Genomic DNA, 27,136 nt, shown 5'->3' on the forward strand with positions numbered 1-27,136 from the left:
TGCCTGAATATTCTGCATCAATCTAGCTAGCATTAACTCTGATGCCAGCCACATACAGCAGCACGTTGCCTGCGTATAGAGATATTTTGTCTTCTCATTGCCCCCCCACACATTGTAATCCTCTGACCAATGGATCCTGACGGATCTATTCTACCAAGGGTTCCAGGACCAGAGCAAAAATCAGCAGGGACAGGTAGCATCCCTGACTGGACCTCTCTGGAGTCTAAATCCTCGGGAGTACCCCCCGTTAACCCTAACCTTTGCTATCGGGCCAGTGTATAAGCGGTGAAGTGGGAGCCAAATCCCAATTTGGCCAGCACCGCTAAAATATAGTCCATTCCACTGTGTTAAATGCCATTTTTGCATCCAGTTACAGCACCAGGGTATGCTAACGTAAGTTGGTCCTCAGCCCCAATACCCCGTGGATGTGTCGGAGATTAAGTGTGGGGCTCTGGTGTGGCCTAAATCCCAACTAATTCAGCTGGATTAGGGATTGGATCACTGTATTTAGGCGTGTGGCTAACACTTTGGCCAGTATTTAAGTTTAAGAGCGAGATCGGTCTATAGGAGGTGCAGTCCTTCAGCGCTTCCCTTATTTGTGTATGGCCATTATGGTGGCCAGTCTCTGATCTTGTGGCAGAGAGCCCTGCCATTAACTTTCCTTATACATCTTTATTAAGTGGGGGGCTAGATTAGTTGCCAGTATTTTGTATAGTTCAATTGGGATTGCTCTATCAGTTTATCCCAGCTGAAACTGCATGTCCTTACCAGTTTCTTACAGTTGGCCTTGCATTAACCTGTCAATGTCTACCACTAGGCACCTATCTTACAGCCCACTCAAAAATACTATTCTCTCTTTTTGTGGTCAGGAAGGAAAGTTGTTCCCTAAGCAAGAGTCTCATTCACAAATTGAATCGTATCTCCGATCTATTTTCAGAACTAATAGGAAGGCAGTTAACATGCATTTATTTTCACACTGAAGTTCATTGATTACCTGTATTCACTGCTGGTTGTAAGTTTATAGAGGGCTGAGGACACTTTGGTGGCATCTAGAAGCCACATGAATGACTGAGTCCATCAGCTATTGATATGTACTATTATTAACTATTTTAACTATGTAATCTTGTCTTTTGCAGAGGATACCTGCCTCAAACCTGGCTCCAGGCCTCAAGTATTTTGGCTGGAGTGTCCATGGAGAACTGGACCTCAATAGCGATGGTCTTGTGGATCTGGCCGTGGGGTCACTTGGCAACGCTGTACTCCTTTGGTATGTAGTGTCACATCCTTCTGAACTCATTACACTTCTGTGAACTAGTGACAACATCTTTACAGCATTTAACACCTTCAGGAGTGGGACTGTGGGCACACTGTGACCCGCTAGTAAGGCAGGGGGAGCATCAGGTTGGGCACAGGTTACAGTTTTGTCTGAAAACCATGTTCAGTAAAAAATGTAATCTGTAATGTTCACTGTGACTAGAGACTGTGGAGGGACTGGTCTAGAGATTAGACACTGATGATAGTCTCTCTGCAAAGAAAACTGAGTTTTTGTGGAATGTCGCTTCTAGAATGTGTTTTAGGTCATACATTTTTAGAAGGGTATGGATGCAAGATACAAAATATTTGAAGATTCAGATAATAGTTTTTATTTTAATGGTAGGAGTATAGTCAGCGTTCCTCAAAACTACCACCATTCTCACCAGAGGCATCTGTGAAGACATGTTGTACTGTTACTCATCACATATCACTTCCAAATTGGACAGCAAAGCTGTGTCCTGTATTATGTAGATTTCACAGGGAGCGCCTATGTTCCACCACCCACGTACTTCCTACATCATCAGTATATAATACAGCTCAGTTGGCTAAAAACCTGATTAACTTGAAAAGCAGCACTGAACAAGGAGAGAGTTATGAAAGGCAAGTTAGAATAGGAATCCATACACTTTGCTGTATGTTACATGGGCAGAACATATAAGTAAGTAAATATAGTTTTTTACAGTGCGCAAATGCCTTTCGGCGTCTTGGCATTAGTGTCCAGACAGAGCCCTTCCAAAAGAAACGTAGACCTATTCAGCTTAAGCAGAAAAAAGCCAGGTTTTCAACTGCTTCCTGTATTATACCAAATCTGTCTGGGCTCTAAGGTGGCCAGGCAGAGAATTCCAGTATTTAGACGTGGAGTGGGAAAAGGTTCTGCCTGCTCATCGAGCCTTTTTAATTCTGGGAATTACTACCATTCTCGCTGAGCTTGAATGAAGATTACTAGTAGGTAGGTGCCATTGAAAACATTTTTGAAAATAGTCAGGGCCAACCTTGGGAAGAGCCTTATGGACCCAGTAATCATTTTTAAGGATTTTGAATGTTTTCAATAAGTTTTGCTGGGTGCCCTCATACAGAGCGTTACAATAGTCCAGCATTTGGATGACTAGGGCCACAATTACTGTTTTCTGAAGCTCGGTAAGGATAAAAGGAAAGATTTTTCTCAAATTCTCAATGTGAAAAAACAGGAAGATGTGACCTGATTAATATGGACAGAGAATCACAGCTTTCCAACTAAAAGGACCCCTACATTTTTTACTTTTTGGATTGGTGGAGGAGGAGACCCAAGAATGGAAGGCCACTAGGCAGTATTCCAAAAGGAGGTGTCGCTGCCAAAGAAGAGTACCTCTGCATCAACTGACGATAAATAACTCACTGTCTGGCCACCTTTTTGATGTTAGATTTAGACCAACAGTAATATCTCAGTGTCGTCAGCATAAGGCATGACAGAGAAACCACAGGAAAAGATCAATTCGATCAGACGGGTGACATTAAATTAAAAATAGTAGGACTTAACGAAGATCCTTGAGGGTCCCCACAAAGAAGCGAGAAGAGTTCTTAGGTAAGGTCTATCAGAGAGACTACTTGCTATCTATTTAACAGAAAGGAACTTAGCAGCGAGAGTGCCAAACCTTTGATGCCAATGCTTTCAAACCAGTTGATGAGCAGAGAGGGGGTGACCATAATGAACAAGACTGAAAGATCAAGGAAAATCAAAGTTGCCTTCCCACCATTGTCAACAATGGATCTAATTTTCTCTGTGGTTGTCACAAGGCCTGACTCAGTGATGTGATTGGGTCTGAACACATGTTGAGAGGATCCAGAAGAAGACTGTCTTCAAGGAAGGCCATAATAACCTAAACTATAAATATAATGTAATATAAATAAAAACATAAGGATATTGTTGATGCGAATTAAAGGAGCAGAATAGATCACCAATGCAATCAAAAATAAACATGTGGTATAGATCGGTGATGGTTTCCAGTCAGGGCTTGCAGTAAGTAGGGAAATCAATTCTAAGTTTACAGAGAAGGAAAACATCACCATTGTATTGTCAGTGCAGCCTTTAAAGAAGACTAAAAAACAGCCCAGTGTATCTCAGGTTCTTGTAGTACTGATATGAGTTGCTTCTTAGACTCGAATCCCCAGAGCACAAACTGACTTGAGGAAGCTCTCCTTCCGCAACATTAATAACCAAAGCACAATCAGAAATGAGTGAGCTCTTATCCAACAGAAAAGTAATAATCCTGGTATGCAAAGAACTGATTAAGCTCTCCTTACGCAACACTTATGACCAAAAACTGATATTGGCAACCTGTGTTTTTACAGCACTGCTTGGCCAAGCATGTTGACCTCAGTAAAGTGTGCTTTGGGCAGATATAAATCAATAAAGTTTCCATGTGCAGGCATCTCATGCACTAGGATTTCTTTCCAATGGAAATGGTTAGACAGTAATAAAAAGTAAAGCATTTTTAAAACCCTGAGCCCCAGCCTGGCCTCTGTGTTCCTGCCCAAGTGGCAAATATCCTGCTTTCAACTGCTGCCTAGTTTTTACTCGAGCAGGATACTTTCCATTAATTTCATGGCTTCATTTGAAGACCATGGCTTACAGGAAACACGTGAAATGATCACTCCCCCCCCACAGTCATGTTTAAAGATGTAGAAAAGACTTTCAGTTGGGTAGACTGGGGGCATGCACTTCCAGTGTTCAAATGTGCAGATCTGATGTGTACATCTGGAGATTTGCTGTACTGGGCACAAATATAAAAGATGTTCTGCTGTAGGGCAGCGGTATATAGTTTAACATCTGGATAAAGGTAGAAGCCCGGGTAGATCCTTTTGCATCTGCTGGACATCCTAGTCTGGATACTTTCTATAAATAAAACATGGTATCTTATTCACCCTCACCTGCTCCCTAATTTGCTGATAGACAAAAAGCACATACATTGTTTGAATATGGCATTCATTAAACACTGACTCTCTTCCCCACAGTGTGTCACTGGCAGGACTGGTTAGAACACAGAGATGTTGTGCTCTGTCCTTTCGTTTCCTGCTTCGCCTTCAACAACATATGTTCTACATATGGGCTGATGTCTTGCCAGAGAATAAGGAGAGCATATAACCTGGGAGCCAGGCATGTCCACAAAAGTCACAAGAAGATATGTGCTTCCTCTGACATCACAATCGAAAATGAAAACGAAGGGCGATTTATAGGGTAGGGGAGGAAATTGTGGCTCGTGAAGGGGAAGAACATTGGTTCCAGTGGCGTATTCTGAATTGATAACTATTAATTGTTGTGCTCAATGGCAATGATTATTACAACTGAGGATTAAAAATGGCGGAAAGAAGTGCACTCACAATTATATTGTATACTTTAAACTTTATAGACTCTTATTGAAAAAAAATGTTTTTCATACATATTGATTCATAGGAAAAACACAAACAGTACATAAGGGTGCAGTGTGTCCCAAGTGGGTAAAAAAACAACAACCAAACTCACAGTACATAAAACATGAAAGCTCCAAAGGCACAGTGGTTTCCAACTGAATATATATATTGGAAAAAGACCCAGAAAAATTACAATAAATGTAATGAGTGAATCTACACAATCATAGGCACTCTCTTATAAGGGTTCTTTTTCACGTGGGCGTCGACGGCGTTTCGACCCTATGGGATTGGGGTCTCGTCAGGACAGGAAATTATAGGACATCTAAAAATTAAAATACAAAAGGGGCTATGAGTCATTGTATGACCGTGATATATATTAATTTAATTAATTTAGAGAAATTTGGAAAAAGTGGGGACCTGAATACCTGGTTTCTATTCCTATGAACACCCATGCGTGGTGAAAGGAAAAAGATTCAAACACTTACAAGTGACCCAGCCGGGCACTGTTGGATTTTTCGAAAAACAAGAGAATAAAGGAGTAGTCAGTGAAAAATTAATGCCATTTGAGTAATTTAGGCAGACAAGCACCATACATAAATTTGGTACTTACCACTTGTAGTGGTCGGGAAAGCGCAGTATGTAGCGCGCAGTAATAGGGTTTAAAACGTTTGATGATGTAGGTAACACCTATTAAAATAATATATGCCATAAGTACATTGCGTTTAGGAATAATGGTCCATCTAACCCCATAGTATAGAAGTAATTACCTGCAATGGGTGTGCCATATATGAGATATCTCAATGATATCCAATTCCGTGTTGCAGATTATATATCAGATTGAGTTAAGTCCGTTTTCAATTTTATCAAGGGTGATACCTATATTAATACAAAAAAGGGGGGTAGAGGATGGGACTTATTGCACATACTACGCGAATTGTTTATATCTCGCAATGCCAAAGGAATTATGCGAGGACTACTAGGACGTACCTTGTTGCTGTAGAGCCCAGTCGCGTCTAACAGCTTCCCGCTTCCGTGTTACACGGCTCCTCCCGCTCTTGTTTTGCTGTTTCATTTAAGACCTGACGGCGCGAGTTCCGAGGACTCGAGCGCGGTCAGGTGAATAAATCAAACGCTACCTCCTGGTTTGTGGAGGACCGACTCGGGGTTTTTTTTTGAAAGGTCTTGTCTCCTTCTTATTTCGTAACGTAACATTCAAAGCAAGTTCTGAATTATTTTTTTGAGTGTCATTATTCCAAACGATTTTTACCTTTTGTAAAGGAAATCGTTAGTATGGCAACATCGGACTAGTATATGCACAAGATGACAGTCAGCATTTACTAGTCAAGATTAATGGTTGGAAAACGCTGGAGCGGATGATAGCACATTATTATGTACTATCAAGGCAATGTGGGACTAAAAGGCAAAATAGTCACTGCAAGAGACTACACACTTGGATGTGTCATTTTTGTATCATATCACAATTATATACATACATTTAAAATATTACATCCATGTGAAAGAGTAATTACATCCCACATGTACATTGAAATGAACATTGATCAAGCGGAGCATCATCATTCCTTACAAAAGGTATAGTAGTGTAACACAATCTTTTCAAGCAGCATATCAGTATAAAGCAGACTAGTATGTGATGTTTGAAACATACCCTCTCCATTCATCTGCTGAGTTCAAGCCATGGTTGATTGAGTCAATTCTATCTATCCAATGGCATTCTCTGCGTTGTAAGATGTTTGAAATATCGCCACCTCTCTCTGGTACTGATATGTTATCTATCACTTGCCATCTGATTTGGTCAGCGTTATGATTGAATTCTTTGTAATGTGTTACAAGAGGTGCAGTCAGGATAAGTTTTCTGATCCGACTTCTATGTTGGCCTATTCTGGCTTTTATAGGCTGTTGTGTCTGCCCAATGTAGGGCAGGCCACAAGGGCACCAAATGCAATAAACAACACTTCGTGTGTTACAATTTGAGAATGTCTGCAATGTGTGTGTAACATTCCCATGTTGGAACAGAGTTGTCTTAAAAGTAAAGGGGCAGGCTACAAAGTTTCCACACGGATGGTGACCTATCACCGGTGGTAGGTTCCAGACAGACTCCAATGTACCCCTTGCTTCTCTTAAATTTTCATTCGAGGAATGCACCAAATGATCTTTTAAGTTCTTAGCTCTCTTAAATGCAAAGAGTGGTACTTCAATAGAGGAATCAATGTTTTGTATAATATGCCAGTGTTTCATTATCAAGCTACGTATCTTGTTTGTATGGGTACCAAAGGTAGTTACACAGACAATCTTTTGTGTGTTTTTTTTGGGGCGTGTAACCAAAAGCTCTTCCCGTGGACAATACCACGCACGTTTCAGCGATCTTTTGATCAACTTGTTGGGATATCCTCTATTCAGTAATTTTACTTTCAGGGTATTCGCTTCTCTCATGTAGTCTTCCCTCCGGGCACAGTTGCGACGAATGCGCAAAAATTGCCCAAAGGGAAGGCCATCTCTAAGGGCCCTCGGATGATGGCTCTGGTAAGAAAGCAGAGTGTTCCTTTCTGTCTCTTTCCTATGTAGCGAGGTGATCAATTTTTCTCCCTCACTAAAGATGTTGAGGTCAAGGAAAGCAATAGTGTCCTTGGAAATTGTGGATGTGAACTTAAGATGGTGTTGTATGGTGTTCAAATAGACAACAGGGAGGGAAGACTACATGAGAGAAGCGAATACCCTGAAAGTAAAATTACTGAATAGAGGATATCCCAACAAGTTGATCAAAAGATCGCTGAAACGTGCGTGGTATTGTCCACGGGAAGAGCTTTTGGTTACACGCCCCAAAAAAAACACACAAAAGATTGTCTGTGTAACTACCTTTGGTACCCATACAAACAAGATACGTAGCTTGATAATGAAACACTGGCATATTATACAAAACATTGATTCCTCTATTGAAGTACCACTCTTTGCATTTAAGAGAGCTAAGAACTTAAAAGATCATTTGGTGCATTCCTCGAATGAAAATTTAAGAGAAGCAAGGGGTACATTGGAGTCTGTCTGGAACCTACCACCGGTGATAGGTCACCATCCGTGTGGAAACTGTGTAGCCTGCCCCTTTACTTTTAAGACAACTCTGTTCCAACATGGGAATGTTACACACACATTGCAGACATTCTCAAATTGTAACACACGAAGTGTTGTTTATTGCATTTGGTGCCCTTGTGGCCTGCCCTACATTGGGCAGACACAGCAGCCTATAAAAGCCAGAATAGGCCAACATAGAAGTCGGATCAGAAAACTTATCCTGACTGCACCTCTTGTAACACATTACAAAGAATTCAATCATAACGCTGACCAAATCAGATGGCAAGTGATAGATAACATATCAGTACCAGAGAGAGGTGGCGATATTTCAAACATCTTACAACGCAGAGAATGCCATTGGATAGATAGAATTGACTCAATCAACCATGGCTTGAACTCAGCAGATGAATGGAGAGGGTATGTTTCAAACATCACATACTAGTCTGCTTTATACTGATATGCTGCTTGAAAAGATTGTGTTACACTACTATACCTTTTGTAAGGAATGATGATGCTCCGCTTGATCAATGTTCATTTCAATGTACATGTGGGATGTAATTACTCTTTCACATGGATGTAATATTTTAAATGTATGTATATAATTGTGATATGATACAAAAATGACACATCCAAGTGTGTAGTCTCTTGCAGTGACTATTTTGCCTTTTAGTCCCACATTGCCTTGATAGTACATAATAATGTGCTATCATCCGCTCCAGCGTTTTCCAACCATTAATCTTGACTAGTAAATGCTGACTGTCATCTTGTGCATATACTAGTCCGATGTTGCCATACTAACGATTTCCTTTACAAAAGGTAAAAATCGTTTGGAATAATGACACTCAAAAAAATAATTCAGAACTTGCTTTGAATGTTACGTTACGAAATAAGAAGGAGACAAGACCTTTAAAAAAAAAACCCCGAGTCGGTCCTCCACAAACCAGGAGGTAGCGTTTGATTTATTCACCTGACCGCGCTCGAGTCCTCGGAACTCGCGCCGTCAGGTCTTAAATGAAACAGCAAAACAAGAGCGGGAGGAGCCGTGTAACACGGAAGCGGGAAGCTGTTAGACGCGACTGGGCTCTACAGCAACAAGGTACGTCCTAGTACTCCTCGCATAATTCCTTTGGCATTGCGAGATATAAACAATTCGCGTAGTATGTGCAATAAGTCCCATCCTCTACCCCCCTTTTTTGTATTAATATAGGTATCACCCTTGATAAAATTGAAAACGGACTTAACTCAATCTGATATATAATCTGCAACACGGAATTGGATATCATTGAGATATCTCATATATGGCACACCCATTGCAGGTAATTACTTCTATACTATGGGGTTAGATGGACCATTATTCCTAAACGCAATGTACTTATGGCATATATTATTTTAATAGGTGTTACCTACATCATCAAACGTTTTAAACCCTATTACTGCGCGCTACATACTGCGCTTTCCCGACCACTACAAGTGGTAAGTACCAAATTTATGTATGGTGCTTGTCTGCCTAAATTACTCAAATGGCATTAATTTTTCACTGACTACTCCTTTATTCTCTTGTTTTTCGAAAAATCCAACAGTGCCCGGCTGGGTCACTTGTAAGTGTTTGAATCTTTTTCCTTTCACCACGCATGGGTGTTCATAGGAATAGAAACCAGGTATTCAGGTCCCCACTTTTTCCAAATTTCTCTAAATTAATTAAATTAATATATATCACGGTCATACAATGACTCATAGCCCCTTTTGTATTTTAATTTTTAGATGTCCTATAATTTCCTGTCCTGACGAGACCCCAATCCCATAGGGTCGAAACGCCGTCGACGCCCACGTGAAAAAGAACCCTTATAAGAGAGTGCCTATGATTGTGTAGATTCACTCATTACATTTATTGTAATTTTTCTGGGTCTTTTTCCAATATATATATTCAGTTGGAAACCACTGTGCCTTTGGAGCTTTCATGTTTTATGTACTGTGAGTTTGGTTGTTGTTTTTTTACCCACTTGGGACACACTGCACCCTTATGTACTGTTTGTGTTTTTCCTATGAATCAATATGTATGAAAAAAATTTTTTTTCAATAAGAGTCTATAAAGTTTAAAGTATACAATATAATTGTGAGTGCACTTCTTTCCGCCATTTTTAATCCTCAGTTGTAATAATCATTGCCATTGAGCACAACAATTAATAGTTATCAATTCAGAATACGCCACTGGAACCAATGTTCTTGATATAATTAATCGCCCTGGTTCCTCGTGAGTAGGGTCTCCCTTGTCCTTTGTGAAAGGTCGTGAAGGGGAAGGGCGTGGATCTTTTTAGGTCTGTTTTCAAAGACCTATGGTTGACCATACAAATACTTACTGTAAACTTGAGTGAGCCCATTGCTTGCCATTGTTCGGCTATCTTGTCAATCTCATTTGCTTGCTCTTATTCAATGGCTTTCCTTCCTCTTCTTGTGTTAATCCCTTCTCTTGAAGTGGCATCCTTCCACTGTTTACATTTAGGAAACTATCTTTTCTTTTTCTTTCAGTAAAGAAGCACTTGTTTTTGCCCTAAAACCCCTCCACCATCTGGGCAAAGAAATACCAGACTATACAAAACAATGATGTGTCGGGATGAATATGGCTCATTACATGGCAATGTATTACATCGCGTGCTTTTACAACACGGTCGTTGCAATGACTGTGTTGTTAGTACGCGATGCCTTTATATCGCAAGTCATTACAACGACTTGCACTAGGGGGCACACTGGACTTAGGAATAGTATTAATTACTATTCCTACTCCAGTTTGCGCAACAGTAGGGAAGGTGTTGGATTTCTTTTCCAATACCTCAGCGCTCCCTAGTGCAAGTCGTTGTAATGGCTTGCAATGTAAATGCATTGCATACTAACAACGTAGTCATTGTAACAACTGCGTTTCAATAGTAGCGAGATGTAATGACAGCATTGGAAACACAGTTTCCCGTTGGGATAGATACATTCATATTAATCATACGATACATCAAATTAACCCTATTCAATAGTATGTAGTCCCATTCTATTTACTTGTATGTTAATAAACCACATACCAACATTTATTCCTGACTGGAACAATTAGTATCTTCTTTTAATTGTTTTCAAATTAATACAAACCCAAAACAATACAAAAAAGTTACACAAACCCTTACATATAATCACTTAATCAAATATTGTTTCCTACCCCCAAATTTTCAGTCTCGTGTTTGTTCTCTAACTAACAGCAATCCACTGCGAGGTAGTCCTATACACACATAAGGTACAAGCTACACCTCTGAAACCAGGTGACAGTGTGCATATCCAATTTTAACACAAAACGTTCTTATTCAATGGATTCCTTAATATTCCAACAGTCGACAAGTTTCAGCCCTTTCATCCGGGCCTCAGCAGGACTAGAGTATAAGGAACAACCTAAAGGATAATAATCCAAAGAAAAAATAAATAAATCAATCAAAATAAAACATCAGTCACCTACGTATGTGTTCAACGATGTGCTGATCACCCGGTGTGTATATTTGCCCATAAATTAAAAACAAGCTCATGCCAAGTTAGTGCAAGCCAGGCTTTACATCAATTAGGGTGAGCCCCTATTACTCTATACCATGTGCCAAAAACCAAAACATTACCCCGATTCTAACAAATTTTGATTTTTAAAAGAAGATGTAGAGGGTAGAGCAATGATGAAGCTGGTGGGACTGGAGTATGAGCTTATGAGTGACAGGAGCAGCGAGACCAACAGCGTAGCTGGGTGGGGGGAATGTGAAAATAAAATATAACAGAGAGAAAACTGGATGGTGTGGACGGGTAGGTGGTAAAGTAGAAGCAACACGGAAAGGGAGGGTAGTGAGGTGGATTTCTGTGGAATGCTCCCCTCCCCATCCTAGTCTTTTAAAAATGGTGTCCGCCATCTTGGTATGGTCAAAATCAAATAAAAACCAAAATGGTCTCTGCATCATGATTAATGTGCATACATGGTTGATTTTCTGCACCAGTGTGGTTGTCATAGACTCATCCATGCATGAGGATGTGTGTGAGTATGCATCATAGTACTTTTTCCAGTTTAGTTCAGCATCGCCGATAACCATTTTTTTCTATTTGCCAATGCTGAACAGGTCTGCGTTGTCACAGCCAAAAGGTGAGACCTATATGCTGTGCTAGTGCCTGTTTTACATAGATGTTTTTGTCAGATATGATCCCGAAATACCTGAAATTGAATACATTTTTTAACTGTTGTCTTATTACTGTGAAGCCTTTTACTCACCTATTTACTTATCATTCACATGATCTCCCTTCCCCTTACGCACACCATGCCATGCTCACTCGTCTCCAACTTATGCCTTTATTCGTTTGCTGCCTCACTTTCTTGGCACATGCTCTTTTTTGCCTGCTCACCTTTCCACTCTTATCCAAAACATTGCATTGCACCGGCACATAGCAGGCCACATTGTCCACATCTACACCTTCTACCACCCTCCTAAGTTAATAGCTATAACAGACACATCATGACTTGCTTCTCATATGTATCTCACAATCTTCTTTTCCATACAGAAAAACTGCTAAGCAGATTGCAAGCCCTGCTGCCAGTATTTAATCCAATGTCAACTTTTGGAGATGCTATACATTGGGCTTTGTTGCCCAGCTGTAACTCAGATTCCTTTTCCGTTCGCAGGAGCCGCAGTGTTGTCCAAGTCAATGCCAGCATCACATTTGAACCCGCCAAAATCAATATCTTCAACAAGGACTGCCGACGGAATGGGAAGGAAGTTACCTGCATGGCTGCCTTGATCTGCTTCATGCCCATATTCAGATCACCCCACTTTCGAAGCCACAGCTTGGGTGAGTGAGCCTCGCTTCCTGTTGCCTAGGTGACCGATCCAACCGTTGGGTCGAAATTTAAGGCTCCCTCTCTACTATACATGTTCCATAGAGGCAATATGATTTAACGGTGAAGTTGAAGATTTGTCTTCTTGTAGGAATTGGTCTAATCTAGTGCCTAAACTGTAGGAGTTGTACCCTAACTGTTCATTTGGATGAAGGGGATACACTGGCTACCTTAGGTGAGAAACAAGTTAGTGAATACATTAGTTCTAATTTTTATCTTCCTGGAGATGTGATGTGATGACTGAGGTGAAGGAGGTGCGATGTCGCGGCTGCATTCGAGAAACTGGGGTTTTTCAGTTATGCTGACAGAGATATGATCTAATGGTTTCGTATCAGGTGATGCGATTTATGACTAGGAAGATGGATACATGATCTAGTGGTTACACTGCAAGGGCAATGGTGTAGCTGTTTGTTAGACAACCTGTTTTCTAGTGGTTAGGCTGGAGAGGGAGTGGTCTATGGTTACATTTCAGGGGCTATAAAGTAGTAAACAAATGGGAAGCTATGTGATGAAGTGATTGAGTTAAGAAAGACGGTCTAGTGGATAAGTTGGAGGAGATGTGTGTTCGGTGATTCGGCTGGAGAAGATTTGGTGTACGTTAGGCTGTGGGAGATCTGTTCCTTTTCGTAAGTTAAAGGAAATGCAGTGTAAGGGCTAAGCTTATGGTTGTAGAACTAGGGGGCCGGTGTTACATTTTCAGATGCAATACTTCATCAAAGAGCTGAAAAATACATATTGCTTCTTTTTAACATTCTAGGCAAAATACTGTGCAAAGGAAATAGATATTGCAGATAGAGATTGTATGCTTTTAGGTGTACCAGTTCGATCAGGGCTGACCCTCCACGTGTCATGGCATAGCCAGCAGTGACCAGGCTTGGAATCTTACTGAACAGCCTAATGTATTGAGTCAGTTGAAGTTTAGATGTGCGTGCATTTGACTAATTAAACGTAATGCACCTAGCTATAATTTTGACGTCATCATCCTGGACCTTCATTTGATGCTCATGATCCATCAACGCAGAAAGAACGATTTATTCCAATTAAACAGTCTAACAGACTGAAGCACACCAGTTATGCTTCCCTCAAAAAATAAACAACACCATTCCGCCCCAAGGGCCAGATGTATCAAAGGGTTTTACCCATTCTGTGTCTATGGGAAAATGTGTTCATACATATGGCCCCTAATCACTACACAGATGTAAATGTGTGGTGATTTATTTCTCTCAGTTCGAGAAACCTTAAGGAACGAAGTAGGGTAGAAAGGAATTTCTAAACAGCTGGTGTCTCTAAACGGTTAGTTCGGCTAGATGATATAATTCTGGCAGTGTGAGAACATGGCACTGGTGGGTAGTGTTAGAAGCTGGCAAAGGTATACAATGTTGGATGCTGGCTGCAGTAAGTGTTGTTAAGAACTGGCACTGGTGGGTGGTGGGATGAGCAGCCAGTGGTGATCGGCTATGGAAATGGGCTGGTGGCCATTGAGAGAAAAGTAAACTGCTGCAGAATTCTGCATGAGCAGCACTATAAATTCTGCCTGTCATTTAGAGGATCCTTCAGTCACACTGTGCAAAAAAAAACTCAATCAACCCTAGAAGTATGTAGAAATGGATTTAATGCACAACCCGCTGGTGTTTCAGGCATTTCTGTCTGCTCTTCAACTTTCTCTGCCTCAGGCATGCATGCTCATGTTTACATTCAAACAGATCCAAAAGTCTCTGGTGCCAACTTTCCGGAAGCATTTGGCCTGTAACTTTAATCAAATACCTTGGATTGGAGTTAGAAAAGCAATCTATCCAGACCCAGACTACTATATCAAGAGGGCTGTCTGAGGCATTATATGCCTGTCTCTAAGAATTATGACCATTTGCTCATTTTAAATCTTTTTATCCTCCCCTCTACTTGTGAGACAATACACACTAACCATAGCTTGGTGGGGTGCCAGTGTACAAACTTCAGCCATTGATAGGCAGTATCTGATTTTTTTTTTTATTACACTAATGAATGCCGAGGTGCCACTGATGATGCCGCAAATGCATAGTGACTGTACCATATAATCTTACTGTTATTGTTTTTTCTTTCTATTGTATTGCTCTTTTTGGTGGAGAAACATTTATATGTACATGTCATTAAAGTGATACTTTATATTGCCCCAAACTGATGACCAATGACTAATAAAAAAGAGTTTTTAAAAAAATAAGAAAAGAATGCTGAGGTGCAAAATATTGTTGGCTGTGTCTCTCTGCAGGGCTTCAGTACAACGCTACTATAGACGAGCGTCGATATACTCCCCGGGCAGTGTTGGACGAGAACAGCGACAAGCACACACAGAAGGTGGTGTCTGCAACTGCAGGTCGTGGCCACTGTGACCGGCTCCACTTCCATGTGCTGGTATGTGGAATGGGGGTCTGAAGTGACAAGCAAAGGGGAGGTTAGGTCTTTGTTCATAACATGGAGGATTCAAGTAGACTGATATGTCTTATCTACATGTGTGTATTGGAGATGTACTTTATATAGACATGTATTAAGCTGTTTAAAGTGGAAGAAACTGTTAGAAATAACAGCGCTAACCTGGCTAGAGAATTGAAGGTCGAAGTCAAAAATGAAAGCTATATTTTTAAGTATGGGCTCAGGGTTATGACAGAAGTCCTTTTTGAGCGTTCTAAGGTCAGTACTGCACAGTTTCCTCTGTTCATCTACAATCAACACCTCAGTTGTTCCAACATTGAACTGAAGCTAATAGGAAACTCAATCATCCTTTCACCGCTCTCACGCATTCAGGAAATGACACTTCTAGGTACCACCAGTTATTTGGGTACTGTGCAATCAGCTGACAGTAGCCTGCATGAAGAAAAGGGCCATGGGAATGGAACTGGCTGTTCAGAGGATCTTCACATGCATACAAGAGATGAGATGAGATGAGACTGTGGATCCCCGTGGACCACCACTGATCACTGCCTGAGGGTCAGAATAGATGGAGGTAAAGACATGTGTTGAGACCTATTAGATAAAGAGGAAGAGAACCGGCTGTGGACAAGTCTACCCGGTGAACAACCTTAACAACGAAACTTTTACAACGCACTACCATTACAACGCGGTCATTACAACGCAAACCATTACAACGCATTGCGCTGGGGGCGCTCTAGGATAGGGAATAAGTTTAATTTTCTATCCAACACCTTCCCTAGTGTCCACGGGGACTGGAGTTGCAATAGAAAATTAAACTTTTCACTATCCAGCACCTCTAAGCGCTATGCGTTGTAAAGGTATGCGATGTAAAAACCGCGTTGTAAAGGCAGGCGTTGTAATAGCCTGCGTTGTAACGTCATACATCCGTCTACCCATCTAGTTCTCATGCAATCTTTGTTTCTGCCAAGGAAGTGAATATAAATTTGGCTCAATTAAATATATTTTGAGCAGCTGAACTCATAAATGCACTTTTACTTCTTCAGTGCAACTATCATGTCCCATGCTTTTAGCACACTTGATATGAGAAAATCATAGTTTACTGCCCTACACATGGAAACCATTGTCTTAGGACATCTTCAATGTAACTTTACCTTACTGCTTTTGACCTCCGTTTGGATAAATGCCTTAACAAAAACAATACGTATGAAAAATGCCATTACATTAACCTTATAGAACGATGTGCCAAATTTATTATGCTATTTACTACTACCGTTGAGGGAGGGTTGGATATTTTGACCCACTTGAGGCTTCATCGCTCATGAGATGCAATAATTGTAATTGTATGTATTTAGTGCTTACTACCCCTGATGAGGCCTTGAAGTGCTTTTCGGTGATTAGTACGCTGCTCCGGAAACCAAGGAGGATTAGTGGTGGGTTAGTATAGGGAAATATGGGTTCATTTGAGCGGTGGACATGCGACTCTGTTAGTTGGATCGAATACGATAATGGAGGGATACAAGTGGTAAGAGTCTAGTAAGTGTTATTTGGGAGATCATATAAAATGAGGCTTGGGGTGAGTAAAAAGGAGAGATGGAGGAGAGAAGAGTCTCTAGAAAGGGATTAGGGAAATCATAGTGGTAATAAAGAGCATATTACTCGCTGCGTATCACATATATGCTATATATGGGTGGTACGGGTCGACAGTGGAAAATACTGCTGACAAATCTTAAAGGGTCAGTCACAGCAAATCATTCCGCGCTGAGAGAGCAATGGATGAATGAGGCTCTAGTCCCTGAGGTGGTACCGCAGAGGGGGTTAATGATAGGTGTGGAGTGGAGAGTGGCCGAAGCCAATGTGCTCCTCAGACGGCGCGCCTCGGATGGAGCCATCCTCATGGCTGCTTGTAGCTGATGGCACAAATGGCAGCCCATGTGACGTAGAACCTCTGGTTATGCTGCGAACGAGTGCTTTCGATGGCGCATGTCCCTTGGCACTGGTAAGCATGGAAGGCAGGGCAAATTTTAAGGCTGTCAAGTCTCCCGTGTAGACGAGGTGCGCCCTTGTTTCCAAATGATGCTAGGTGAAGGGCGGGGAGCAGCATCTCGGACTGTGGAGGTCCTGGAGATGTTGGGGTGGAAGGTCTCGGGTTATGCTTGGTCGTTATTAGATGGCAGGCATGAGGGGGCAGAGTGGCAGGAGTGAAAGCTCACTCGGGTGGAGTGCCTCAGGCCGGGTTTGGTCAAAGTAGGTGGCAGGAGTGGGGCGCGAGCTCTGAATGCCTGGAGATCTGCTCTGGGCCCTCGGGTGCTGCTGGGAGGGAGTGCAGTATGCTGTGCAGCTGATGCCAGGCCCAGGGCTGTGAAAGGTCCGGCGTTGCTGAGGGGAAGAGCCTCGGGTGAAGGTTCATCCCTAGGGGTGGTTGTACACTTGTGCAGAGAAGCCAGTCTCTGAGCTCTGACAACTCTTGAGCTGCACCGGCGCAATAAACCTCTCTGAATTATTGCACATTTGATGCGTCATTTTTGTTCATCTCCTTTTTCTTCATCCCTTCCTTTTTAATTTGTTTCTCTTCCCTTGTTAAACGCATTGTTTTGCTTGTTTTCTCCACCTTATTTCATTCTTTTTTCCTCCTTTCCTTCTCGAGTTCCCGGTCCCTTTTCTTTGTTCTTTCCTTGTCTTCTCTCTCCCTCTCTTCCCCAGCAATGATTCCTTCTAGGAGCTGGATCCGGCCCAAACCGTACTTCCTTCCTGTTGAGTTCTGCCAAGCCTGCACTGCGGCCCTGCACATGCTGAGTCCGCTGCGCCTTCTGCTCGCTGGCCCTACAGGCGGTGTAGGGTTTCGCGTGTTATTCCTGGAGCAGGATATGAAATGCCGGTCTATTTCAGTGTAATTTAAGGAGTCCGAAGCCAATGTGAAAACAGTATGGCCTTCTGAACGTCTGTCGTTACCTCTGCCAGTGTTTTTACGTGGCCTGTTGAGGGATCGGACTCAGCGTCTGGAGCCTTTGTGGAAATTGGACTGCTTGTTTTGTGATTCGGTGTTCATTTTAGCGTGCTTATGTACATAGTGCTGACACAGCCTAGTGGTTGCATCAAAGCGCTAGCATAGAGAGAGAGAGAGAGCGAGCGAGAAAGAGAGAGAGAGACACAAGGAGTGCAGGCAGAAGTGAGGAAAGAACATGAAGGCCTAACAATGAAGGTTAAAAGTTGGGTGCACTGGAGCAGGGTCTCAGTGCAAAAGGCAAGTATTTGGTCCTTTCTTATTTACTTAAAACTCTTCTTCGAGACAAAGAGTCAAATAAAGAAGTTCAAATGGAGACGAATTACATGACCTCCATGAACACATGTTCGCGCAGCCAACCTTGTGCGTCTGGTCAGTCGGAAGAAAGTAGCAGTGAATAAAGGTTTCACTGTGTGGGGGAACCGTTGAGTATTGACATCAGTAGATGTAGGTATCATTGGGTGTTTGAATTGCAAGGTGATGCATTCATGGATGTAGGTTTCACTGTGCGGGGGAGGCATTGACTATTGACGTCATTGGGTGTGTGAATTGCAAGGTAATGCATTCATGGATGTAGGTTTCCCTGCGGGGAATCGTTGACTATGGACATCATTGGGTGTGTGAATTGCAAAGTAATGCATTCATGGATGTAGGTTTCACTGTGCGGGGGAATTGTTGACTATTGACATCATTGGGTGTGTGAATTGCAAGGTGATGCATTCATGGATGTAGGTTTCACTGTGCGGGGGAGGCATTGACTATTGACGTCATTGGGTGTGTGAATTGCAAGGTAATGCATTCATGGATGTAGGTTTCCCTGCGGGGAATCGTTGACTATGGACATCATTGGGTGTGTGAATTGCAAAGTAATGCATTCATGGATGTAGGTTTCACTGTGCGGGGGAATTGTTGACTATTGACATCATTGGGTGTGTGAATTGCACGGTGACGCATTTTTCGATGTAGGTTTCACTGTGCGGGGGAGTCATTGACTATTGACATCATTGGGTGTGTGAAATGCAAGGTGACGCATTATTCAATGTAGGTTTCACTGTGCGGGGGAGTCATTGACCATTGACGTCATTGGGTGTGTGAATTGCAAGGTGATGCATTCATCGATGTAGGTTTCATTGTGCGGGGGAGTCATTGACTATTGACGTCATTGGGTGTGTGAATTGCAAGGTGAGGCATTCAAGGATGTAGGTTTCACTGTGCGGGGGAGTCATTGACTATTGACGTCATTGGGTGTGTGAATTGCAAGGTAATGCATTCATGGATGTAGGTTTCCCTGCGGGGAATCGTTGACTATGGACATCATTGGGTGTGTGAATTGCAAGGTAATGCATTCATGGATGTAGGTTTCACTGTGCGGGGGAATTGTTGACTTTTGACATCATTGGGTGTGTGAATTGCAAGGTGACACATTATTCGATGTAGGTTTCACTGTGCGGGGGAGTCATTGACTATTGACATCATTGGGTGTGTGAATTGCAAGGTGATGCATTCATGGATGTAGGTTTCACTGTGCGGGGGAGGCATTGACTATTGACATCATTGGGTGTGTGAATTGCAAGGTAATGCATTCATGGATGTAGGTTTCACTGTGCGAGGGAATTGTTGACTATTGACATCATTGGGTGTGTGAATTGCAAGGTGACGCATTATTCAATGTAGGTTTCACTGTGCGGGGGAGACATTGACTACTGACGTCATTGGGTGTGTGAATTGCAAGGTGATGCATTCATGGATGTAGGTTTCACTGTGCGGGGGAGTAATTGACTATTGACGTCATTGGGTGTGTGAATTGCAAGGTGATGCATTCATCGATGTAGGTTTCACTGTGCGGGGAAGTAATTGACTATTGACGTCATTGGGTGTGTGAATTGCAAGGTGATGCATTCATGGATGTAGGTTTCACTGTGCGGGGGAGTCATTGACTATTGACGTCATTGGGTGTGTGAATTGCAAGGTGATGCATTCATGGATGTAGGTTTCACTGTGCGGGGGAGTCATTGACTATTGACGTCATTGGGTGTGTGAATTGCAAGGTGATGCATTCATCGATGTAGGTTTCACTGTGCGGGGGAGTCATTGACTTCATTGGGTGTGTGAATTGCAAGGTGATGCATTATTCCATGTAAGTTTCACTGTGCGGGGGAGTCAATGACTATTGACATCATTGGGTGTGTGAATTGCAAGGTGATGCATTCATCGATGTAGGTTTCACTGTTCGGGGGAGTCATTGACTATTGACGTCATTGGGTGTGTGAATTGCAAGGTGATGCATTCATGGATGTAGGTTTTACTGTGCGGGGGAATTGTTGACTATTGACATCATTGGGTGTGTGAATTGCAAGGTGATGTATTCATGGATGTAGGTTTCACTGTGCGGGGTAGTCATTGACTATTGACATTATTGGGTGTGTGAATTGCAAGGTGATGCATTTATCGATGTAGGTTTCACTGTGCGGGGTAGTCAGTGACTATTGACATCATTGGGTGTGTGAATTGCAAGGTGATGCATTCATCGATGTAGGTTTCACTGTGCTGGGGAGTCATTGACTATTGACGTCATTGGGTGTGTGAATTGCAAGGTGAAGCATTCATGGATGTAGGTTTCACTGTGCGGGGGAGTAATTGAATATTGACGTCATTGGGTGTGTGAATTGCAAGGTGATGCATTCATCGATGTAGGTTTCACTGTGCGGGGGAGTCATTGACTATTGACGTCATTGGGTGTGGGAATTGCAAGGTGATGCATTCATCGATGTAGGTTTCACTGTGCGGGGGAGTCATTCACTATTGACGTCATTGGGTGTGTGAATTGCAAGGTGATGCATTATTCCATGTAGGTTTCACTGTGCGGGGGAGTCAATGACTATTGACATCATTGGGTGTGTGAATTGCAAGGTGATGCATTCATCGATGTAGGTTTCACTGTGCGGGGGAGTCAATGACTATTGACATCATTGGGTGTGTGAATTGCAAGGTGATGCATTTATCGATGTAGGTTTCACTGTGCGGGGGAGTCATTGACTATTGACGTCATTGGGTGTGTGAATTGCAAGGTGATGCATTAATCGATGTGGGTTTCACTGTGTGGGGATATCATTGAAGGGTGGAATTCATGGATGTAGGGTCTACGGATGCAGGTGTTATTGAGTGATGACCGCTACAGATGTAGGTTTCACTGGATTTGGCTATTGTTGAGTGAGGGCATTTATAGAGGGATGCTTCAGTGGGTAAGGGTGTCGTAAGGTGATGGCATCAATTAATGAAACTTTCCCTGTGTGTGGGTATCGTTGGGAGACGGCGTCTATGGGATGTAGGTTTCACTGTGCATGGGTATAATTGAAAGAGGGTATTAATGAATGACGGTTACACTGGATGTGGTTATCGTTGCGTCATGGCATCAGTAGATGTAAGTTTGACGGGGTGCCGGTATCCCTGAGTGATATCATCACAAAGCATACTCCATGCTGCATGTCTCAAAAACCTTTGTAAAGTGTGAATTGTATCTGTTCTATGGACCAAAGCCCTCACCCAGGCAAAGGTGGCATGCTCTCCTCGCCTGAGACTGTTCTAGGGTAGCCATATCGGCTGTGACACACATGGGAGGGAGCTCCTAAGGTGTGAAGAGGAGGAGTGGTGTAGCATGTAGCTGGCCCGGTGCGTGCATTAGGAGGAAGCAATCTGTTATAACTACCTCTTAGTGAACTACTAGTTTTATTTTTCCTGAGTGGGTAGATTCTGAAAAAAAAGACTGGAGCTTAAAAGGACGAGGCAGGAGAGGTCAACATGTTTCTGCCTTATTTTATACCCTCACATGAGAGGAGTCTTTGCATTCTTCAGGACCAATCTCCCTCTCCGCTAACAATATTCAGTGAGAGTCGAAAGATTAATGAAAGAAATGGTTCTAGAGTAGCAGAAGTCTGCCTGCGATTAGTGTTCATGGGCTTGAGTTGAGAACTTAACTTGCCATCGAATAAAAACACAGTAAATCAACATTGAAGAATACAAGACATTCCAGCAATTTATTGATTTAGGTGTTGAGTGAGGCCAGCCTTCAGATCAGGAACGCTACACTTGTGCCACAGCAAACGTCAAAGTGATCGGCACGGCGCCAGGTGAACACAGCACACATGGTCCCACTCATGAAAACAGGGCGGAGTTCTTAGTCATACTGAATTAGTTTAGGCCTAAAAGCCTCCATCCGTGGCATGAGCAACCTCTCTTTCCGAAAGATAAACATCCCGGCCCCCTGTGCTCTCTGTGTTGCTCGCTGCCACACCCCAAGATCGTTGTTTTTCTTGTACCTCCCTGGACAAATTCTTTTTGCTTTTCTGTAAAATGTATTTCTTAGCGCCTTCACCAGCATCTCCCAGCGCAGTGTTGAAATGTGTACCTCATCTAACAGAAGTGTTGTACACAACATCAATTAGTACATAGGAACATTTGTCATTAAGTGCTGAACAGGGAGTGGAAGTCTTGAATACAAATACTTTCTTATATTTAGCAGCTGGAATTTTCCATCCCAGGGTTGAAATTGTTTAAGGATTGTAGGCTCATGATGGAGTTTAACAGTACACATAAGTTTCAGGATCTGGGAGCATGTGCCAGGTGCCCATGAGAAGTAAGTGGGAGAAGAGAAAGAGGTAAAAGCTGTAGAGACGGATGTGAAGGATTTCCATTGAGAGGAGTTCTTAGTTCTTAGTTCATTAGTGAGTGAAGAGACATCCAGTCTTTAACCCCTTCGCTGCGGCGGCTATTCCGCTGCAGCGCTAAGGAGGAGGCGGGGCCGCGCGGCGCTCCCGTAACGGAACCACTCTGTCACGGCCCGCGGGTGAGCTGTGCTTGTGACGGAACGGTTCCGTCACGGCCCTGCCCGCTCTTTAGAACATCAGCGCAGGCGCGGAATTCACGCCACGCAGGTGCAGCGAGCGGGCCGTGACGGAACCGTTCTGCCACCAGCACAGCCCACCCGAGGCTCGTGACGGAACGGTTCCGTCACGAGCATGGGAGGGGTTATTGGCTCTAAGAATGGTCTGAAATGTTGGGTTGAAGGCTAATAACATTGCATCCTGTAAGTACTGCACTCAGAGATATTGGTACTTACCGGGAACAGTATTACCAGTTAAAATAGTGGATAGTGTACAATAAGACACTTGGGGGCTTATTTACAAGCCCTTTGCGCCGCTGGTGCATCACTTTTAATGTGAGAAAAAGTGGTGCACCGTCGTCGCAAATGGCTTGTGAATAAGCCCCTTGTGTACAACGGGTTTTGAAAAAAGGAGTGAATATAATGGGCAAGAGTTGGAGAGTAAGAGAGGTCAATGATCACGATAATTCACTTCTTTCCTACAGTACTGCATTTTTGTAAGTGAAACCTTAGGACCATTGCCAGGAAAATGGTTTAGGAGAGCAATTGTATCAAACTTGCAATCTTCTTTTGTCTTAGATGTTGCTAGTAAATTGTTGATATATGGCACCAGCACTAAATTACAGGGCAGCTGCAGACTCTCCAAATCCTTCTTTACAATCTGACTAAATATTTTCCTACGTTCTTGAACCACCCTCCACTTTCCACTTGTTTTTTTTTAATGTGCAATACTAACTGGTTCTGCACTTTTTATCAATTCTATTTACCTTTCTGAAAAATTGCATACCTCTTCTTTCACTGTGTATCTTAAATCAAGAGGTAGGTCATCTTTTGTAGGAATAGGGAACAGTTGAACTCTTGTGATTTTATTTTAAACTCTGAATTTTTCAATCCAACACCATCTGGTGCACAATAAATCACATACTTCAATGTGCAAAGTAACCCCCTGCCAAGTATATAACAAGCATTTGCAATGCAATAGGTCTCGCATTATTTAAGTTTGAGCTATTAGAATTGTAAATGGCAATGTTTTCATTTATGCGTTATTGTTTTTTTCTTTGCATAAAAAGGTACATATAAAATATGTGTTGTACAAAAGTTATTTATGCAGTATTTTGAAAATAGCTAAATTAATAGCTTTGTCATTTACAATGCCAATAGTTATAACTTTCGCAAATGTGACACCTATAGCATTTGTAATGCAACATGTTTTGTATTTACGTGACTTAGCTGTATTAATATTACAAATTACAATGTCTTTTAATTTTTTTAAATAAGTAATACTTAAAAAATAAATGTCATTGTCATGTACAATGAAAATAGCTTAATCTCTCGCAAATGCGAGACCTATTGCATTTGCAATGCAATAGGTCTCGTATTTCCGCGATTTTGAGCTATTGACATTGTTGTAGATATCAAGGACCCCCTGATTGAGGATGAGACCCCTGGGTCAGGGACAACAATTTCTTGTAAAGGTAAAAACCCAGGCAGGCTAGAAATACAAAAGCTGGCTGAATATAGAAACAATATACAAATACATCAAATATGTGATAAAATAATTAATGCAATGGACTGTAATGATATCAAAAAAGATATATTTTAATATAAATATAAAAGATAAAGGATAAAGGATTCGGTATGTGATAGCTGATTAGTCAGTGAACCATTCCTGCCGAAACGAGGAGTTGAGAGAGATCAAAGCGCTACAGAACCGCAATCAAGGGAACGTATTGTGATTGAAGTAAACAACAGCGGTGCACGACAACAGCCCCCAAGGAATACGGGCGTTTACAGAAACACGCAACGGTTTTCATTTGCCACGCCACGTTTAAAGCACCATCAGCAGCTTTTTGAGGTCATAGCTGTTTTAGGATCACGTCGGTCGGGACAAAACTACAAACATCTCGGTGCACCAACTGCCATATGACGATTGCAATGGATTTGAACGCTTAAGATCTCCCTCCTCTGGTTTTAATAAAAGAATACGAAAAGTAGCGATAGGTGGTAGTAAGATGGAGGCAGTGAACACTGACTAATCAGCTATCACATACCGAATCCGAACTTTAAGAAGGAAAGGTGCCTTACTCCCTACGACTACTTTGTATCCTTCTGGTTGTTAATCATTTTTAGAAAAATTGGCTGAACATCCGTTTCTGTCCTGATGAAGACAAATAAGTTTGTCGAAACGCGTTGACACACGACACACAGCCTTATTCTCTACAATTAGAGAATATTATTGAAGACAAAGAACTTTTTTTAAATTCTATGAACTCTATCATACTTTCAAAGAATAATCAAATGAACTACATGTTATAATATGTTTATTGTGTAATTTATTTTACTCTATGTGTACGTTTATCTTTTATATTTATATTAAAATATATCTTTTTTGATATCATTACAGTCCATTGCATTAATTATTTTATCACATATTTGATGTATTTGTATATTGTTTCTATATTCAGCCAGCTTTTGTATTTCTAGCCTGCCTGGGTTTTTACCTTTACAAGAAAGAGCTATTGACATTGCAAATAACTATGCGTTTTATTTATGTTTCAAAAACCAAAACATAAAAAAAAGGTCTCTCACACTGCTGTCTCTCACACACTGCTCTCTTTCTTACACACACACTGCTGTCTCTCTCACACACCATGCTCTCCGTAGAACACACACACTGCTGTGTCTCACACTGCTGTCTCTCTCACACACACTGCTGTCTCTAATACACACTGCTGTCTCTAATACACACTGCTGTCCCTCACACTGCAGGTGTGGGTTGTGTGTTTCCAACTCATGTCTGGAAGGTGGGCGCTGCTGCGTTTCATGGCTATTTTTTTATGTTTTACATACTCCCCAGGTGCGCTCATGCCTCGTAAACGTAATTGGCTTATGATTTTTTCCCTTCAAAGACACATTCCCTATAAGATCCTCCCCCCAAACCCCTTGTCCACGTTAAACGAAGCACTGTGGTTTTGCAGCTTCCATTAACTTCAACTGCTTTTCTTTATGAGTCTTGTTTATTAGCTCCCACGGGGGCAGAGCTGCGATCTACGTTCTGGTATGTTTTTATTTTACACAAATACTCATGAAAATATGGAATGTCATAAGCCATATATGCAGATGTGCAGATTGTAAGGTGTGCTGTTATTACCATTTTAAGATGCTTCTGTGCCTAACGTAGCGCCTGCTGCTACAGGTGCACGGTAACTAGATCTACCAAAACCCCCTTCGGGCTCCCTAGGTTCCCACAGGTGGTGGGAACAGGCAGTGTTTGTTTGTCTTCTTGTGCTGGAGGGCGGCGCGGAGAGGATCCAGGGCGGAGGGGCGGGACGAGGAGCGGAGAGGCAGTTGCTGAGTGTCAGGGCATGCTGCAGAGCACCGGGGGGCTCCCCTGCACTAACCAATCTGCCGGGGACTGCCTACTGCCCTGCCTTAGGACCTACTAGAGACCCCATACTTTCTGGGATTTAACAGCCGACGTCTATTGTGAGACCAGCGAGAAGCACCCTATTGCTAACGGTTGGAGGTGGCGAGAGGAAGACTGCCTGCTCACCTGCTGTGGTAGCAGCCGGGACCGTGCACACATACCTAATATACAATTTTATCTACCTAAATGGTAACTCTGAGCCTTTACATAGCAGCACCAATTGCTCAAATTTAATCGCTCACACACACGTTGTGAAAAAGATGATATGACTTGATAAAACCGTGCTGTGAAAGATTGGCAGCTTATTCCAGCGAGACAAAGTTCAGCTAAAAGCAATGTTTCAAAAGGGTAGGAATTAGAAGATATGCAGCCGGTGAGCGTTTTTCTTGACTGGGGATGCTGTACCAGAATAAATTTATAGAAACTAAAAAAAAACAAAAAAACGGATCCCTCGTATGCTAGAAATGCATTAAAACAGAAAATACATTGTTCGCCTATGCCCAAATAAATGTGCAAGTGTCAGTATTTCAAGCCGTAGAAGGGCATGGTGATTGTGTTCCTTCTTCGGGGTTACATTTAAGATAATATTTGTGCAATTTCGTCATGAATCACAGTCACCGGGTACATACTTGTATCACTGCAGAACTACCACTCCAATAAAGCACTGTGGCTGTCAACTCAGAGGAAATGTAAAGAAAGGGGAGGGCTTTGCGCATGGGTTTTATGTTTGCAAAGTCGGGAGAA

The 27,136-nt window shown here is 42.2% G+C and overlaps 1 protein-coding gene across 4 annotated transcripts in view; it reads left to right on the forward strand.

Annotated features, from left to right (window-relative positions):
* Positions 1 to 27,136, forward strand: part of ITGA11 (integrin subunit alpha 11) — a 592,938-nt gene that overhangs the window by 376,652 nt on the left and 189,150 nt on the right. For all 4 annotated transcript variants that reach the window (XM_086957973.1, XM_086957974.1, XM_086957976.1 and 1 more), the window contains 3 exons: positions 1,137 to 1,267; positions 12,467 to 12,633; positions 14,925 to 15,067. In XM_086957973.1, the coding sequence (XP_086814099.1) occupies positions 1,137 to 1,267; positions 12,467 to 12,633; positions 14,925 to 15,067 (441 nt within the window). The remainder of the gene's footprint in view (positions 1 to 1,136; positions 1,268 to 12,466; positions 12,634 to 14,924; positions 15,068 to 27,136) is intronic.

This window comes from Lissotriton vulgaris, chromosome 2_1, assembly GCF_964263255.1.
Source record: "Lissotriton vulgaris chromosome 2_1, aLisVul1.2, whole genome shotgun sequence".
Classification (NCBI taxonomy): Eukaryota; Metazoa; Chordata; class Amphibia; order Caudata; family Salamandridae; genus Lissotriton; species Lissotriton vulgaris.